This window comes from Chiloscyllium plagiosum, chromosome 31 (genome assembly GCF_004010195.1).
Source record: "Chiloscyllium plagiosum isolate BGI_BamShark_2017 chromosome 31, ASM401019v2, whole genome shotgun sequence".
Classification (NCBI taxonomy): domain Eukaryota; kingdom Metazoa; phylum Chordata; class Chondrichthyes; order Orectolobiformes; family Hemiscylliidae; genus Chiloscyllium; species Chiloscyllium plagiosum.
Genome location: NC_057740.1, coordinates 35239927 through 35259132, shown reverse-complemented (window position 1 = coordinate 35259132; position 19206 = coordinate 35239927). Strand labels below are relative to the sequence as shown.

General features: G+C 43.0%; 1 protein-coding gene across 1 annotated transcript; it reads left to right on the top strand.

The window, feature by feature from the left end:
- Positions 1–5732: 5732 nt before the first annotated feature.
- LOC122565408 (sphingosine 1-phosphate receptor 3-like) lies at positions 5733–18901 on the top strand. The gene is made up of 2 exons (XM_043721354.1): positions 5733–6035; positions 16603–18901. Exon 2 carries the CDS (start codon positions 16793–16795, stop codon positions 17912–17914), a length of 1122 nt encoding a protein of 373 aa, XP_043577289.1. The 5' UTR covers positions 5733–6035; positions 16603–16792; the 3' UTR covers positions 17915–18901.
- The last annotated feature ends 305 nt before the right edge of the window (positions 18902–19206 follow it).

Genomic DNA, 19206 nt, shown 5'->3' with positions numbered 1-19206 from the left:
ACTCTCTGTGCCACAGCAAGCTGCCCTTGAAGGAGCTGTAGGAGAGTAGAGACTCTCTCACATCTGCTGCTGGAATGTGCCTTTACAAAGGAAGTTGAGAGAGAGATTCAATGGTTTTTTTGCTGAGGTTCATCCTGAGCATCTCCATGACACAGGACTCTGTGTTCTACAGTCTGTTCCCCCGAGACAAACATTTACTGTGCCTGGAGGACTATCAACTCAGTGAAAGATGTGCTTTGACCTGTCTGAAACATGTTGGTCTTCCAGAACAAGGAGTTGACCTCGACCGAGTGTTTCTTTCCAAAGGTCAGGACTACATGCTGTGAGACACACTAAAGCTTGGGGGGACTGCTGCCAAATCACATTGAGGAAAGGCCCAATGTCTTTCAATTGAAGTTAAGTGGTGGTCCATTCAATTATTAGACCCTCCTGATGCTTCAATTATATGATCTTGTATAAGTAGGCGATGTCTTGGGTTTGTTTGTTGGATAGAGTCAAACTCCAATGTTTGTCTGTTTTTTTCATATGCTACTGTACAGAACTAAACTACAATCATAGGGTCATAGAGACATAGATGGAAACAGACTCTTCAGTCCAACTCGTCCATGCTGACCAGGTATCCCAACCCAATCTAGTCCCACCTGCCAGCACCAGGCCTATATCTCTCCAAACTCTTCCTATTCATATACCCATCCAGATGCCTTTTAAATGTTGCAATCGTACTAGCCTCCACCACATCCTCTGGCAGCTCATTCCATACACGTACCACCCTTTGCGTGGAAAAGTTGCCCCTTAGGTCTCTATCATATCATTCCCTTCTCACCCTAAACCTATGCCCTCTAGTTCTGGACTCCCCCACCCCAGGGAAAAGACTTTGTCTATTTATCCTATCCATGCCCCTCATAATTTTATAAACCTCTATAAGCTCACCCCTCAGACTCTGACGCTCCAGGGAAAACAGCCCTAGCCTATTCAACCTCTCCTTATAGCTCAAATCCTCCAACCCTGGCAACATCCTTGTAAATCTTTTCTGACCCCTGTCAAGTTTGACAACATCCATTCAATAGGAAGGAGACCAGAATTGCATGCTACATTCCCAAAGTGGCCTAACCAATGTTCTGTAGAACCACAACATGACCTCCCAACTCCTGTACTCAATACTCTGACCAATAAAGGAAAGCATACCAAATGCCTTCTTCACTACCCTATCTATCTACGACTTTACTTTCAAGAAGCTATGAACCTGCACTCCAAGGTCTCTTTGTTCAGCAACACTCCCTAGGACCTTACCATTAAGTGTATAAGTCCTGCTAAGATTTGCTTTCCCAAAATGCAGCACCTCACATTTATCTAAATTAAACTCTATCTGCCACTCCTCAGCCCATTGGCCCATCTGATCAAGATTCTGTTGTAATTCAAGGTAACTTTCTTCGCTGTCCATTACCCCTTCAATTTTGGTGTTGTCTGCAAACTTACTAACTATACCTCTTAAGCTCACATGCAAATCATTTATTTAAATGACAAAAAGTAGTGGACCAGCAGTGATCCTTGCTGCTTCAGTGACTATGTATGTACATAAAAATATGTTTTATGAGTAAAAGCATATTTTTGAAATAAAAAGAAACAAGTGACTATGAAATACTTCGTAACTGTAACACTCTTTTAATTCATGGAAGATGTGCTACAGATGCAAACATTTTCTTTATTTCTTTCCAGATTTCTTATTAATACTCTGCTTCACTCAGTCATCTGAGCCCTAGGGCTTGGCAAGGTTTCATGTTCCTACCATTGGTGAATAATTGAAGTCAGAACACCAAGACCTGTACCAACAAGCTGAGATAAATGCAAATTAGCTTTCAACCTGAATTGTTCTCCAATAGAATCCCATTATTACAGTCAAGCTGCAGGTGAATCCATTACATTCCAGTGGCCTGCAACACTGCTGAGTGTGACAAAAAGGAACCTGTAGATCCTGGAGTCCAAAGTACACAGGCAGGAGGCTGGAAGAACATAACCAGGCAGTCAGCCTCAGGAGTGTGGCATTGAGGAATTGCAAGAAAATTAGTGACAAACCTCAATGGATAGTTAAAAAGTCAATGTATTGAAAACATGGCAGCTTTACAGTGTCATATCAAGCATACAATCTATGCACACAGTTACAGATAAAAGCAGTGCCAGGCATTCAAGCAGGTTTGTCAGTTTTATTTGATATTTCAATTTTGTGCATTGTCTTCTGATGTTCATTAGTTAAGGAGAGCTAAGACATAAGTGCAAGTTATATAGGTGAGGTCGTTGGATGTGCTCCTTTTGTTGAGGGATTGTCAGGAACCTGTCCAACAGGTTGTGGCTGGTGAAGAAATTCTTTGACAGTGAATGAGAGAAGAAAGTGAGGACTGCAGATGCTGGAGATCAGAGCTGAAAATGTGTTGCTGGAAAAGCGCAGCAGGTCAGGCAGCATCCAAGAACAGAAGAATCGACGTTTCGGGCATAATCCCTTCTTCAGGAATGAGAGAAGGTAAGTGTGCAAGGTAATTTGTAGAGATGTAATATATACAAGGAGTTGGATGAGGAGGAATGTTACCAAATGGTAAGGGATTAGGTACCCAAGTGGATGGGTATGGGTTTGGGGTGTCAAGATGGTAAGTGAATAGAGTAGTAAGTAGCTGAGGAGTTAGGGAGTTAGGTGAGTGATGGTGTTTGTTCCAAGTGAATGGAGGGAATGTGTTGGTAGGTGGCTGAAGGGGGTACAGAGGGTAGGTGGAGAAGGTGGTGAGGTAGCAAATAGATGAAAGGTTAGGAAGGTTGTGGGGGTGGTTGAGTGAGTGAAGGGTTAAGGTGTGAGATCAGGCAGTAGGGTAGCAGGTTAGTGCTGCATGTTGGGTAAGGGGTTACAGATGGCAAGTAAATGACTGAGAAGTTGGGGTGGCTCAGGTGCCTGGAAAGGACCTAGATGTTCTGGGGGTGAGCATCAGGTGGGGGTCAATTGAGTGCTCATGGTGGTTGGGAGGTCAGGTGTCATTAGGTGGGGTGAGGTGCTGAATTCCTGAGGGAACATAGAAAGTTCTGAATCACTTAGCTTAATAGCTGAAACAAACACTGAGAATATTGGAGAAACTCAGCAGGTCTGGCAGCATCTGGAAAGAGAGAGTAGCAGAGTTAATGTTTCCAGTCTGGTATGACTCTTCTTCTGAACTTAATGATTGAGCAGGAAACGTTAGAGGAACTAAACCTTCTCTAAATTCTGACAAAACTGGACCCTCCCTCCCCTCCCATTTCTCACTGGAACTCCCACAGTGACTCTGCTATGGAAGTTGACCTCTGACTAACTTGGAGTTGTGGACTTTATTGGAAGACCAGTTTACTGCTGATTGGCAGCTTAAATTTCCCAGGTGATCACCATTTGGCCGGTATACTGAGACTTCCAACAGGTCCTGAAACATATCTTTCTGTTTAATTCATGTCACTGACTCAGAGATACCAAAACCAGTGACACGGAATTTCCCAAGTGCACAATTACTTGGCCAGAGATTGCGGACGATGGTGACATTAATGATGGTTGCTGAATCTCTGGAGAATGGAAGATTTGTGCCATTGCTTGAAGTCCATTCACCTGGGATCCTTTCTAACAACGTGAAATATAGAAACATGGAAAATAAGTGCAGGAGTAGGACATTTGGCACGAGCAATCAATATGATCATGCAATTTCGGTCTCCCATTCCAGATGTCTCTCCATACCCCGCGATCCCTTTAGCTGCTCGGGCCATGTCTAGAATCTATCTAATGAACTGGCCTCAACAGCTTCCTGTGGGAGAGAATTCCACAGATTCACAACTCTCTGAGTGAAGAAATTCTTCCACATCTCAGTCCTGAATGGCTTACCCATTATTCTTCGACTGAAGGGCCCTTTTGGGTAAAACTCCACTAACGCAACAAATATCATCCTTCTTGCAGCATCGTGGGAGACAAGTCAACTCATTTTGTGATAGAGGTAAAAACAATGACTGCAGATGCTGGAAACCAGATTCTGGATCAGTGGTGCTGGAAGAGCATAGCAGTTCAGGCAGCATCCGAGGACAGGCAAAATCGACGTTTCGGGCAAAAGCCCTTCATCAGGAATAAAGGCAGAGAGCCTGAAGCGTGGAGAGATAAGCTAGAGGAGGGTGGGGGTGGGGAGAGAGTAGCATAGCCCAAGGGGAATGGCTGTTGCTAGCTAAACCAGCATTTATTGCCCAGAGGGCAGTTAAGAGTTAATCATTTTGTTGTGGGTTTGGTGTCACTTGTAGGCCAATTCGTATGGACAGTAGATTTCCTTCTCTAAAGGACATTTGTGAATCAGATGGCTTTTTGGATCAATTGGCAGTGATTACATGGTCAGCGTTAGACTAGCTTTTCACATCAGCTTTTTATTTAATTTCAATTTTACCCATCTGTTACAGAGGGATTCAAACCCACATCCCCAGGGTATTAGCCTCGAGTTCTGGATTACTAGTCTGGTGGCATTAATGCTACCTCCTTTGATTCAAAGCATAATATTGTGGAAGCTGGAAATCAGAAATAAAAACTGCAAGTGTTGGAGAAACTCTGTAGGTCTGGTAACATCTGTGGACAGAGAAACAGAGTTAACATTTCAATATGATTCCTCTTCGGAACCCCTTTGAATGAGCATTTCTAGAAAACTGCCATCAACATTCCTATAATTAGGAAGGTCACTTACTCTCTTAGCACCTCCTGTCTCTGCCAGAGGCTCCAAAGGAAAACGAAAGACTTGCATTTATATAGCATCTCATTCCCATGCACGTGACACTAAAATCTAATTCTAAATCACTAGACATCTCAAAGTGCCTTACAGCTTTTGTAGGATTGTCACTTATGATGAAGAAAGTGAGGGACTGCAGATGCTGAAGATCAGAGTCGAGAGTGTGGTGCTGGAAAAGCACAGCAGGTCAGGCAGCATCTGAGGAGCGGGAGAGTTGATGTTTCGGGCATAAGCCCTTCCAGCGCCACACTCTCGACCCTTATCACTTATGATGTAGGATGTGCAGCAAGATCTCACAAAATGCCAATTGAGGAATAAATGTAGCCCAGGGTACTTTAAATTAGATTAGATTATTTACAGTGTGGAACAGGCCATTCAGCCCAACAAGTCCACACAGACCTTCTGAAGAGTAACCCACCCAGACCCATTTCTCTCTGACTAATGCATCTAACACTATGGATGGGGAGACGTCTCACTGACCCACATCCCCACCTCCCCCTCAATTGCCTCAGCCTCTTTTGTAAAAATGATGGCAAGGAGCTTGTTTAACAGCTACCCAAACTGGGAGAGAACATCTGTGGGCGGCACGGTGGCACAGTGGTTAGCACTGCTGCCTCACAGCGCCTGAGACCCGCCGAAGGGCCTGTTTCTACACTGTAATGTAATGTAATCTAATGTAATCTAATGTAATCTAATCTCAGACAGTGCAGCACTCCCTCCTTCCTGCACTGCCAGCCTTGCTCAGATTCTGAAGGGACACTTGAAACCAGATCCCAGTGTCTGAATACTCAGAGCCACAGCTTTACTTTCAAAGTTTCTCCTGCAGGAAGTAAGCATTTCACTGGAAGGCGTGTTTAACTATTCACAAGGGCTCTGGGCTGGAGATGAACATCGTCCTGAGTGAATACCTGAGACCGAAATGATTGGGCTGTCTTTTGATGAGTGGAGCTGTGTTTTGTTTTGAGGATTGCTCCCATGGGATGTCCCGCCCCCTTCAGACAGAATAAGAAAGAGCTGACGTGCATCCTTTACAATTATTCACTGCGGTCCCTGCTCCCTGTGAACAGGAAACTGCTCAAAAACCATGTAAGGCATTTAATTTGACCGCGACTCCACAACCAGAGGACAAGAAAAGCAGCACTTTGGCGGATCCAAACTACCTGGAGTGAGTGTGCTTGTACTCACAGTGATCCCTATTGTAACCAGCAGACTTTAAGAGAAGAGTTTGGTCGCCTCTCAACAGTTCTGAGGCTGCGTTCATCGTGCAACTTTCTTCAGGTACGTCTGAACTTATTAGCAGTGAGTTGGCGACAGAGCACTCTCCAGTTATTGCAATATACCTAACTTTAATTTCACTGGAAGATAAATGGGGTGCTATAAGTGCGGGTGTCATAGCAGAGAAGTCGGATAAAACTCTAAACAGTAGATGCATTTAATTATCTTCTCTTGGCCGGTAAAGTTCCTGCCTTTGTAGGGATTAACATTATCGTGAAAGAAATAAAATACACACACACAAACAGAGAGAGAGGCACACACCAGAACAGAAAGATGAGGAATAGACCGAGGAGGAAATCGCGACAGATAGAGACATAGGCACAGTATGAGAGAGGGATACACACACACGCGGACAGATAAAAGGGGAAGTAAGAGAGGTGAAAGTGAGGGAAATTAATCCATAAGGAGACAGAAGTGAGATGGGGAAACTGAGGAGAGAGAGCGGAGGCGGTGCTGGGGACAAAATGCTTTCCAGGACTCAATCTTAGCTGCTCGACGCTAGAACTCTCCTCAAGCGGCTGGCGGGTAAAGAGAGTTTAGAATTACGTTTTGATCACCGGTCCTCAAAAGGCGGAGTAAATAACAAAGATCCCTGACCCTTTTAACTGGTGCCAAACGAATTCATTTCCATGTGTGTTTTGTGATGGTACTATAACATCACTAATAGTGCTGAAAATGCACAGGTTACTTCGCCTGGTTAATGCAGATCCCAGGGTACAGCGTGTTGAGAAATCCCACATTTTTGTTTTTGTCTTTGCAAGGGCTGGTCATTTTCCATCGCACAGTAATAAGTGGAGCCGCTCCCTCTCTAAAACTGCTTCTCCCTCAATTGCCTGGGACACGTTGTCACTTTTCCCAATCTCACTCAAATTCCCAGTTGAAAGTTGCCCCAACATGATGCCATTTCACGCCATGAGAAACGGAGTGGAAATTCGCAGGAAAACAGCGTTGGATGAATACTCGAAGGCAGATGTCCACTGTGTCTGTTAATAAAAGCAAAATATTACGGATGCTGGAAATCTGAAACAAAACACACAGAAAGTGCTGGAGAAACTCAACATCTGTGGAGAGAGAAACAGAGAGCCGAAACGTTAAATCTTCTTCTCGCTCCACAAATGCTGCCAGACCTGCTGAGTTTCTCCAGCGCTTTCTATTTTTAGAGGCTACCCGCCTTTATGCTGACCCGCGCCTCTCTCGACTGCACCTCAGAACTGGAGGCAAGATTTTCATTTATCTAGCGCCTTTCACGACTATGGTACCTTCACAAACGCTTTGCTTTCGTGGGAGGAATGAAATGGGCGCTGTAGGAAATAATCTTCGAGGAGAAAGTGAGGGCTGCAGATGCTGGAGATCAGAGCTGAAAATGTGTTGCTGGAAAAGCGCAGCAGGTCAGGCAGCATCCAAGGAGCAGGAGAATCGACGTTTCGGGCATAAGCCCTTCTTCAGGAATCCTGAAGAAGGGCTTATGCCCGAAACGTCGATTCTCCTGTTCCTTGGATGCTGCCTGACCTGCTGTGCTTTTCTAGCAACACATTTTCAGCTGTAGGAAATAGTCTTGCTGGGTCATAGGACTAGAGCAGGGCAATGGGTCTGACTGGATATCTCCAGACGGACAGAGTGTAGACTCGATGGGCCAAATGGTCTCCTTCTGTACTAGAATGAGCATGTGACTCTAGTTTTTTTTTAAAAAGTGGTCAGTTTTGTGATGCAGATAATGGGAAGAGCATCAAATCGTAATCTAGCATCATAAAGTGTCAACCAGAGAGAAAACGGATCATTTAGCTTTTAATGTTAGAAATAAAATAGATTAAAAAGAACATTAAACAGAATCATTGCACAATAGACCCCAACCCTTTTCCTCCCTGTAACTCTGCAGGTTCTTCTGCCTTAGATAATAATCCAATTCCTTCCTGACTGCTTCAGTTGAATTTGCCTCCATCACATTTTCATATTCCAGCTGCTAAATGCTCACTGTGAGAAAGCATCTTTCCTCATGTCTCCATTGTTTCCTTTGTCAAATATCATAAAACAGTTTCCTCTGGCCCTGTTTCTCCTTTTCCAGCCTGTCTGGACCCCTCATGATTTTTAATCTACTTATCAAAACTGTGAGAAAGTGAGGACGGCAGATGCTGGAGAGTCAAAGTCAAAAAGGGTGGTGCTGGAAAAGCACAGCAAGTCAGGCAGAATCTGAGGGGCAGGAGGGGCCATGTTTTGGGAATAAGCCCTTCATCAGGAATGTGTGTGTGTGGCGGGGTGTGTGCGGGAGGGTGGGGGGGTGGGATGAGAGATTAAATGGGGTGTGGGGGTGGGGCTGCAGTGCAGTTGCTCTTCTCTCAGGAAAGCAGTCTAATATTCTCCAACATATCCATACAACCAAAGTTCCTCATCCCTAAGATTACCCTGGTGAATCATTTTTGCACTTTCTCTCTAATGCCATCACGTCCTCTCCAAAATGTGTTACCTGGAACTGGATGCAATACTTCATCTGAGGGTGACACTGTGTTTTCTATAAGCTTGGCGTAGCTCTCCTTTTGTATTTTGTGTCCCTACTAATAAAGCCCAGGATGTCATATGCTTTATGAGCCACTGTCTCAACTTGTCCTGGCAACTTCAATGATTTATATACCAATTGACTCAGGCCAATTGATCCTGCAGCCCCTTTACAATTGTACCCCCATTAACTTATTTGACTCTCTGCGTTCTTTGTATCAAAATAATCACTTCATACATCTCTGCATGAAATTCTGTCTGTCACTCATTCCCCCTTATCAATAACCTGTATTTGTTTTTATTTGTTCACTTGTGGGATGTGGGCATCGCTTGCTGGTGAGTGTTCATTGCCCGTCCCTAGTTAAGGTGGAGGTGGGCTGTTTTCTTGAACTACTGCAGTTCACTTGCTGTACAGGTATCCACAATGCACTTAGGGAGGGAATTCCAGGATTTTGACCCAGTGACAGCGAAGGAACAGCAATGTATTTCCAAGTCAGGATGGTGAGTGGCTTGGAGGGGCATTTGCAGACTGTGGTGTACCCAAATATCTGCTTTCCTTATCCTCCTAGTTGGAAGTTTGGAAAAGTGCTGTCTGAGGAGCTTTGGTGAATTTCTGCAGTGCATCTTGTAGATAGTACACACTGCTGCTACTGAGTGTAGGTGGTGAAGGGGATGGATGCTTGTGAATGTGGTGCCAATCAAGCATCCAGCTTTGTCCTGGATGATGTCAAGTTTCTTGAGTGTTATTGGGGCTGCTCCTATCCAAGCAAGTGTGGATATCTATCACACACCTGATTTGTGCCTTGTAGATGATGGATCGGCTTTGAGGAGTCAGGAGGTGATTTACTCATTGCAGTATTCCTAGCCTCTGATCTGCTCATGTCGCCATTGTGTTTATGAGGCAAGTCCATTTGAATCCAAGCTCAATGACCGTTTAAAGTTCTACACCTTATGGTCCACAATGCTTTGTATAATCCAAATTTTTTGAAATTGTGTCCTGTACACCAAGATCATCAGTCTGTCTCAGGATAAGCAAAAACACTAATTTCAAGCCTGGAAGAAATCCTCTGTGAACCTTTCCCCAGTCTGAAAAAAAACAACTACTAGCTGCTGATCTGTTTCCTGTCTCTCAGACCATTTTGTATCCATGATGCTATTCTCCCTGATATTCCCTGAATTCCAATTTGCTGTTACGTCTGTGTATGGCATTTTGTCAGATGTCTTTGGAATGCATGTAGAACAGATTTACAGCATTATCCTCACCAACCCACTTTTGTTATCTCATCAAAGAATATACAAATTAGTTAAATATTAAACAGTTAAATAAATCTGTGCTAGCCTTCATTATCCTGATTTTTTCCAATGTGACTATTCATTTTACCTTGAATTATTGCTTCTGGAAGCTTCTCAACCACCAAGATTGTTGGGATTCTCTTTTTCTTAAGCAAAGGTGTAATATTTGCAATTTTCGAGTGCTCTGGCATTACTCAAGAGTTTAAGTAAGATTAGAAAATGATGGCTACTGACTGCAATTTTCATTCTCACCTCCCTCACTATTCTTTAATATATTTCATCTGGTTCTAGAGCCTTGTCAACTTTGATTACAGCCAGCCTATCTCGTACCCCCTCCCTATCAACTGTAAACCTTGTGACTGTCTAAACAACCTTTTCTTTTACTGTGACCCATGCAGCATCTTTTTCCTGCTGAAGATTGATGCAAAGTATTAGAGTCATAGAGTAACACAGCATGGAAACAGGCCCTTCGGCCCAAATTAAACTGTACTGACCATGGTGCCCGTTCAGCTAGTTCCGGTTGCCCACGTTTAGTCTATATCCCCCGAAACCCTTCCCATCCATGTACTTGTCCAAATGTTTTTAAATGTTTAATGTACAATTTACCGTCACAGCCTTGCCTCCAAGTCTCCTTTTGATCCCAGTCTTACTGTTTACCACCTTTAACAATTTAAATTCAAAACAAGACTTCTGGATTTCTTTTTGTGTTAGCTACCAGCCCTTTCTGTTGCTTCTCTTCTTTGTTTTTTCAATGCCACTCTCAATGTACCATATTTTGTCTGGTTTTTAGTTTTATTATCCACCTGACATCTGGTCTAAGCATAGCTTTTCTTTGTTTGTTCTTCATCTCAATCACTGTGTCTTTTGTCATTCCAGGGAGCTCTTGATCTCTTTGCCTTCTGTAGGAATATGCTTTGACTGTACCTGAACCATTTCACCTTTAAAGACATTACGTTATTCGATTATCTGTCAACTTTTGATTCTGATTCTTCAGGGTCACCTTCATTCTTACACCTTTTGAAGTTGGCTTTCCCCCAGCTAATTATTCTCACTGGTTTGTTCCTTATCCTTTTTGGTAACCAACCTAAACGTTATAATACAACGATCATGAGCTCATTAATGGTCTCTTCTTGAGACTCAAGCCACTTGGCCTATGTCATTCCCAAGAATCATACCTAGCAATGTTCCCTTTCTCATTGGACTGAACATATTGCTTTAAAAAGTTCTCATGACCATGCTCTTGAATCTTTCCCTTCTTTAGCTTTTACACCACTACTTTCTTCCTCTATATTTGGATAATTAAAAATACATTATAATGGCTATATTACATTTGCACACCTCTCTGAAATTTCCGTGCAAAATTGTTTCTCGACCGCTTGTTTGTGACCTATAGACTATTCTGAGCAGCGCTTTTCATTCCTCAGCTCTAGCCAATTTGATTCTGCCCTCCAGGGTGTCCACTCCACTGTCTTTTGCTCTCCTTAATCACTGTCACTACCTCTCCCTTCCTGCTGTTCTTATTTTCCTGAACATATTCTAAGCAATATATTTTTTCTCACCCAGTCCTGCCTTGCTTTGAGTTAGGTCTCTGTTATAGTTACAACATTATGTTTCTGCATTGATATTTGTCATCTGCAATCCACCAAACTTTTCTACCACATTCTGTGCACTCACATGTATGCAGAGTAAACCTTGTTTTAACTTAATTGCTTTTCCTCCACCTACTTCTTGACTCTGACTTTACCAAATCAACTTACTATCTGGTTCTGTAGTGTAACTATATTTCTCCGTATTTTGTGCACCTTGAGATTCTAGTCTACAGGATGACTTCCTTGTTCTCACAACCCTAAACTCTCCCCATTTGCAGCAGCAAACTTCCCCTTGATGCGTTGGTTGCATTTTTCCTTTGCAAGTTATCAAATTGTGATTTTAGTTGAGTGTGAAACTGTAAAAGACTCTGAGCAATTTATTGTGGTTGGATCTGGCTACTTGTTTGAAATCATTATCAGCTTGACGTCATTTAACAACAGCATGTTATGTATAGCTCTGCTCGCACTTGTCCAAACAGCGGTGCAGTCAAACACTTGCAGAGGACTAAATGCCTAACTAGGCTAGGCTCTGGTAAAACCTCACTGACACGAAAGCAGAATGTTGTGGACACTAAACCACTGTAGCCATGTGCAAGCTGAAATCTAAAAATGGAAACAGAAAATACTACAATTACTTAGCCACCTGAGTAATATCCTTGAGGAACTAAACAAGTTTCATGTTTCACCTTAAGCCTCTTTGGTCAGAGCTAGTAGATATTAGAAAGATTAAAAAAGGGTGGAGGAAATGATGCTTTCCTTCTCTTATTCATTTTAATGTCCTTTCAGATGGATTCAGCATCCCACCATTCACAACAACTCTAGGTGTATATTTTGTTTCTTTCCTGGTCCTGTTATCGCTCCCTTTGGCCTTACTTCATTAAATCTTTAGTTATTTAATCTCTCCTGCTTTCCACTGTGCCACAGAATTGCCCTTTCACTCTTCAGTGTGCCCTCTTCTCCTTTCACTTATTCATAAAATTCCTACAGTGTGAAAACAGGTCATTCAGGTCCACAGTGACCCTCTGAAGAGCATCCCACCCAGACACTCTCCCCTACCCCATCCCTGTATTTCCCAGGCCTAATCCACCTGGCCTATTCATCCCTGCATACCATGGGCAATCCACCTAACCTGCACATCTTTGCACTGTGGGAGGAAACTGGAGCACCTAGAGGAAACCCAGGCAGACACAGGGAGAATGTGCAGACTGTACACAGACAGTCACCTGAGGGTAGAGTCGAATGCAGGTCCCTGGCACTGTGAGGCAGCAGTGCTAACCTCTGGCCAATCATGCCTACAACATTTCCCCCTCTGGAATCATGAATTTTCTTCTCCTCTCCACATCTGAGTGCCGACAGCAGATTTTCTTTCTGTTAAATCTTCATTGAGTTGCCTTGTCTGAACCTCTTCAACATTGCACATGGCTTCAATTCTAGTGTCATATCTGGATGACATTAGGCAGCTTATGCTGGTTTGAAGGCACATTTCAATTGGCATGAACTTTGTAGTATGTAAACCATATAAAGTGTTATGGAGTTTTAGAATTGGAGGGGTAATGCTCAGTTGTACCAAAACACAACTAGAAGCGTTATCATATATAATGAAAATTAACTTGGATAGGCACCAAGACCACAATATAATCCCTGCTTTAAGAACTATTATTGTTTTTTGAAGTGCATGGTTCAATTTTTCAAATATTATAATTTGGGAAATTATTAGTGTTGGGATATCAGCTGTCAAGCATAAGTTGAAATTTAAAAACAAACCTGAAATAAAATCTGAAGATACTGCATGTAGCCAGCAGGTTAGTTAACTGCTGGAGAGACAGATTGTTTCAAATGTAGCCCCTAGTCAGAACTCAATTCTGTCAAAGACTCCAGGGCACCTTTACTCTTTCCAGATGCTGGAAACTGCTCTGTATTAACAGAATTTTATTTCAAAATCACTTATTATGTTGGATGCGACTAAAGGCAGTAGTGTACAATGGATAGAGTAACCCACTAACTCCACTGTAACTGTTACCTTTGCTGACTATCTCAGTAGGCGGAGATAGTGGTAATGTCACCTTTTTGTTCATCCAGGCAAATGGTAGAGGAATTTTGTGGTGCAGTGGTAGTGTCCTCTCCTCTGAGCCAGGTTATAGAGGGAATCATAATACATCTGAGTAGATTATCTTTTAAAGAAATAGATCATGGAGTATGATTCCCATTTGGGGCCATATTATGAATTAAAGTGTGAGAGGTCTTGCATTCAATCCTAGACAAGTCCTGCTATACTGGTTCAAGCCAATAGCTATACTCGTCTGAAAATACCCAATCTTGGAAGCTGTGTAGACTCAGGCCTGATTAGGACTTGGGAATACCAGGGCTATTGTGGCACAGCGTCCATAGTTTAGCCTATGTTCAAGTCTCACTTCCTCCAGAGGGAAGAGGTTGATCAAAAATATCTGCAATTCTAGGGGGGTCCACAAGATTCAACTTTAGACGATTTTATGTCCTTCAATGAGATGTTAATTCAAGGCTCCCTTGTATCTTCTTGAGGATACATAACAAATTCTATGGCGAAGTTTTGAAGAATCATGGAGGTGGGCTCCCTGGAGTTATTGATGAAGGGCTTTTGCCCGAAACGTTGATTTTGCCTGTCCTCGGATGCTGTCTGAATTGCTGTGCTCTTCCAGCACCACTGATCCAGTCCCTGGAGTTATTGCTAAACTTACCTCCTAATCAACATTTAAGAAGGCATTATCTGTCCACTATCGCATTGCTATATATGGGTCCTTGCTGTGTATGAATTGCCTATTGTGCCTCCTGCACTTCAAAAGTACTTCCTCACCTGGTAGGGGCGTTGAGAGTCATTTCATACATACATGTGAATTAGGAACTTAAATAGCCCATCTGTCCCTTCAAGTCTGCTCCATCATTCAATAAGATCTGTCTGTGTTCCAAATTCCAAACTTCCATTTAGTCCAATTACCTCTGATTTCTTGGCCTACCAAAAATCTCTCTACTTTCACCTTGAAGATATTCAGTGATCCCACTTCCAGAACCTACTGAAGTACAGGGTTCCAAGGCCACAGAATCCTCTGAAAGAAATGTTTCTCTGCATTTGTTTAATTTAATTCATTTTAATGTTTCCTACATATTTGTACATTAGTGAGCTGCTTTCTCAAGTAATGGTACATAGGATGTTACAGTGTGTATGGACTTGAAGTCAAATATGTTGAGTCAGATGCTATAATGTATTCAGCAAGGAAGTGACCTTCACTGACAGCAGATTACAGGATTGAGTGTTAATAAGGTTGACCATATTAAAGAAATTATCTTCCAAGTTAAAGATTAATTACCTGATCATTCTGCTGAGCATTCATTGAGGTGTTTATAGAATCAGAATCATACTGTACAAGAAAGGCCCTTCAGCCCATTCAGTCTGCACTGACTAAAACAAATCATCAGCTACTTACACTAGCCTACTTTCCAACACTTAGCCAATAGCCTTGAGTATTACGCCATTTCAAGTGCCCATCCACTTTTTAAAGATTGAGGTTTTCCTGCCTCTAGGTAGTTAAAACAAATATTCTCATTTTATTTATTTGTTTTTTTTTGACATATTAGTTTTATAAAAGTATTGGAATTGGGGGAAATGCTGTGTTGATGGGACAGTAGCAGGAGGGCTGTGGGGGTATTATTGGGGTTGCTGTTCTCAGATTGGGCAACCCTGGTCTCAGAGTGGACAATGGTTAGTTTTCAAGGGAGCCCAGTGTTTGAATAGATGAATTGCTGAGTCAGGGTTTGGTCAGGTTCTGAGGAAGAGCCATATTGAAATGGAAAGGTCAGCTTTTACTTCTCTCCACAGATGCTGCTGCTGACTTTCCCTAGCATTCTGTGTGTTTGTTTTTGGAGCTGACCAACATGTTGTCTCTTATTGAGCAGGATGCGATTAAAGACAGTGGTATACAATGCATAGAGCAACCCACTAACTCCGCTGTGATTGTTACCTTTGGTGACTATCTCAATGTACAGCTTGGGATAGGTGGAAATAGTGGTAATGTCACCGTTTTGTTCATCCAGGCAAATGGTAGGGGAGTTTTTGGTGCAGTGGTAGTGTCCTCACCTCTGAGCCAGGCTATAGAAGGAATCATAATACATCTGAATGAATTAACTTTAAAAGAAATAGATCATGGAGTACGATTTCCACTTGGGGCCATGTTATGAATTAATGTGAGAAGTCTTGCATTCAAAGAGTTTTGGGTGTTCATTGTGTCACAAAGCTAGTCCCTTTTTTTCTAAAAGCTGTTCCTTGGCTCAAGGAGACTCTGTCCTTGATTTTTTTTCAGAGGGGCAATAAACCAGGCCGGGCTCTGATCAGTCTGGTTTTGTGCAGAGTTGAAAAGGATTTTGAGAGGTCTTTTGTTTATATGTAAACAAATAAGACTTCAGGCCAAAGTGGTCATGTTTTAGAAGTGACCTGTATAATGAAAGGGGTGTGGTCAGCTCTCTAGCTGAGCTGAAATGAGCAGTTTTAGTTCAGTCCTGAACTGGGAAGTTCAACAGGGAGCTGTATGGAAACTCTCTCTTTCTGCCCTTCAACTTCAACCTGGAAGCATGTGTTCCAGTTATATCGGGTTTTAAAGGGAGTTTGCTTATTGGGACTGTTGTGTATATTCAGAACATCATAATTAAGTCTAGGTGGATAGGTTGAGTTCCGTAGGAGTTCTTTATTCTGTTGTGTTTCATTGTGTAATTTTGTGAATACATTTTTTGTCTGTTTTAAAATCTAGTCATGATTTGGAGATACCGGTGTTGGATTGGGGTGTACAAAGTTAAAAATTACACAACACCAGATTGTCAACTACGTGATGAAGGAGCAGCGCTCCGAAATCTAGTGCCCTCCAATTAAACCTGTTGGACTATAACCTGGTGTTGTGTAATTTTTAACTTAAAATCTAGTAGTCAACCTAGCTATCTTACTCCGGGTAATTTTCACTGTACACTCACTGAAACAAATTGTAAAGCCAGGTCTAGGGCTGCCTGCTTCAGAAGATTTTGAGTGATCTGGCTTAGTCCATAACAATTGCACTGTTTGCTTATTTTTCCTTGCACCAGTTAATCATTTTAATTGTGGATTCTGAAACATTGAACTTTTGGCATTACAAAGATCTGACATTTTGTCTTAATACAACTTTTTACATATTTTCCCCCAGGTTAGAGACTCCAATTGAAGAGGTGTGACTGAAAGTCTATGTGTGATTCCCCAGCTCCTCCTTGGACAGGCTCCAACAGTGAACTGGGCCAGACGTACTGACAGCGCCCTCTATTGTTTAAAATGCTTCAGTACGCAGAGTAAACACTGGGCAGTCTCTTTGGGACATTCCTGGTAACTCAGTGGTAGCAATGGCTTTGTTCAGTGACTATGAGGGGGATGAGATCATCATCAGGCATTATAACTTTACAGGAAGATTGTTCAACAGGACAGAGGGTGTTTCCAGCAGTGCCAAGACTGCAGTCTTCCTCCTGGCCTGTATATTGATCGTCATTGAGAATCTGATGGTGCTTGTGGCTATTTGGAAAAACAAGAAGTTTCACACGCAGATGTACTATTTAATCGGGAATCTTGCCCTTTCAGATCTCTTGGCCGGGGTGACTTATGTGTTTAACATCCTCATGTCTGGACACCGCACTCTGACCCTGACACCGACAGAATGGTTCATCAGGGAAGGCAGTATGTTTGTTGCCTTGTGTGCATCGACCTTCAGTTTGTTAGCGATTGCCATTGAAAGGCACATGACCATGGTAAAAATGAGACCGTACGACTCTAAGAAGCAGTACAGGCTTTTCCTGCTGCTGGGTGCTTGCTGGATGATCTCCATTCTCCTGGGGCTCTTGCCGCAAATTGGATGGAGCTGCATCGACAGACTCAAGTCCTGTTCGACCATGCTGCCACTGTTTGCCAAAAGCTACGTGGCCTTTTGCATCACCATCTTAACCGCCATCTTGTTCTCCGTTGTGATCTTGTATGTCCGCATCTACCGGCTGGTCAGCTCAAGCAGCCGCAAGATGAAGGTGAGGAAGAACACCAAGGGCAGCCAATCGGAGAGGGCCATGGTTCTCCTGCGCACAGTGATGATCGTTGTGGGTGTCTTCATAGCCTGCTGGTCCCCTCTCTTCATCTTCCTGATGCTGGATGTCGCCTGTAGTCCCAGGCAGTGCAACATCCTCTACAAGGCAGACTGGTCCGTTGCCCTAGCGGTGCTGAACTCAGCCCTGAACCCCATCATTTACACCCTATCCAGCAGGGAGATGCGAGGGGCCTTCTTTAAGTTGCTCTGCTGCTGTTTGGTGGGCTCAGACGTAGCCAGGAGCTTGCCGATAGCACCGACTGCAGACAACAGCCGGAGTAAGTCCAGCGGGAGCAACTTTAACAAACCCCGGGATGAGGTGGACTCCCCGACAATGCTCATTTCAGCCTGTATAGTCAAGTCGAGTGAGATTTCACTGGAAAAGGGCAAGTCTTGAATTCTGTGGCGTTTCCCAGAATAATCCAAGGAAAGCATCTTGACTCCTATCAGGATTGTGAAGTAAAGACAGTTGATGTCAGTGTTTCTGTTTTTAATACATACAGACTTCCGTTATCTTGTACAAAATATCACCGTAATGTTGATAAGCACTCAATGACTATAGTGAAGGTTATTGGTTTGCTGCACCACAAATCCACAGAAGTCCTGATCATTGGTTTATTGTTAGATCACTGCCATAATTTACTTTCGTGCCCACAAGTTAGTGAAGGTAGGGGTAAAAAGCAGGGTGGGTGTTGTCTGGTTACAGAGAAGTAAGACAGTCAGCCAAAGCCATCTTGTTGAGTGAAACCTGCCCTAAAGTGTGGTCGGTGTATGAGAATCGGAATTGCCACTGTTGCCATCATTTCTCCTCCCCTGGGAGTTAATCACTCACCCACCCAGCAGGGCTCTGGGGAACTGGCAGTAAATGGGAGCCAGATCCCATTCCCAGCAGAAATCCCATTTGCGAGCTCCCTAGAGTTATTTCTGATCTGTCCTCAGATTGAGGGTCAACCTTTTCAGAAGCAGATGAGGAAGACTTCCTGCCACTAAAGACTTCCAATACTTTGGAATTCTTCCCCCAGCAGAGCTCCATCACTGACTATATTCAGAATGAGTATCAGACTGAAAGAACAGAGGAGTATGGGGATATTCGGGAAGGTAAAGTGAGTTAGAAAATCAGTCATGATCCTGTTGAAGCATAGAGAAGTCCGAAAGAGTCAAAGGCCAACTCCAGCTCCTATTTGTTATGTTCTGAAGGTTATCCTGAGATTTCTGTTCCTGCCTCCAAAATGTCCCCTACTCTGTCTCAGTCATTTCTGCTCCTTAACTTTAAAATGGCCTTGAAACCTATTTGTTTTATTTTTAAAATACTTGCCTAAACTTGCTCCCTCTTAAGTCCTCTCTCTCTCTCTCTCTCTCTTTGTATCTATCTCTCCCTCTATCTCTTTCTTTATTTTCTCTCTCTCTCTCTCTCTCTCTATCTCTCTCTCTCTCTCTCTCTCTCTCTATCTCTCTCCCCTCAGTTCTCTGCATTTTAGGTTACTCTGACACAAAGGAGCTTGCAAAATATCAGCATGCCTGAGGGCTGGCCTATCACCACTGCCAATAAAGGAAGGCCCAGGTTACCAGCTAACTCTGACCTTGGGTGCCAAAGCTATAACCTGTAGGTGATAGACTGGCGATGTAGCAATAGACTCAACCAACAATAGAAGATCAATGTAAATGTTTTTTATATAATCCGTTAAAGAA

What these genes read in the sequence shown, in the direction of transcription:
- LOC122565408 (XM_043721354.1), top strand. Translation starts at nt 16,793, where the DNA reads ATGGCTTTGTTCAGTGACTATGAGGGGGATGAGATCATCATCAGGCAT.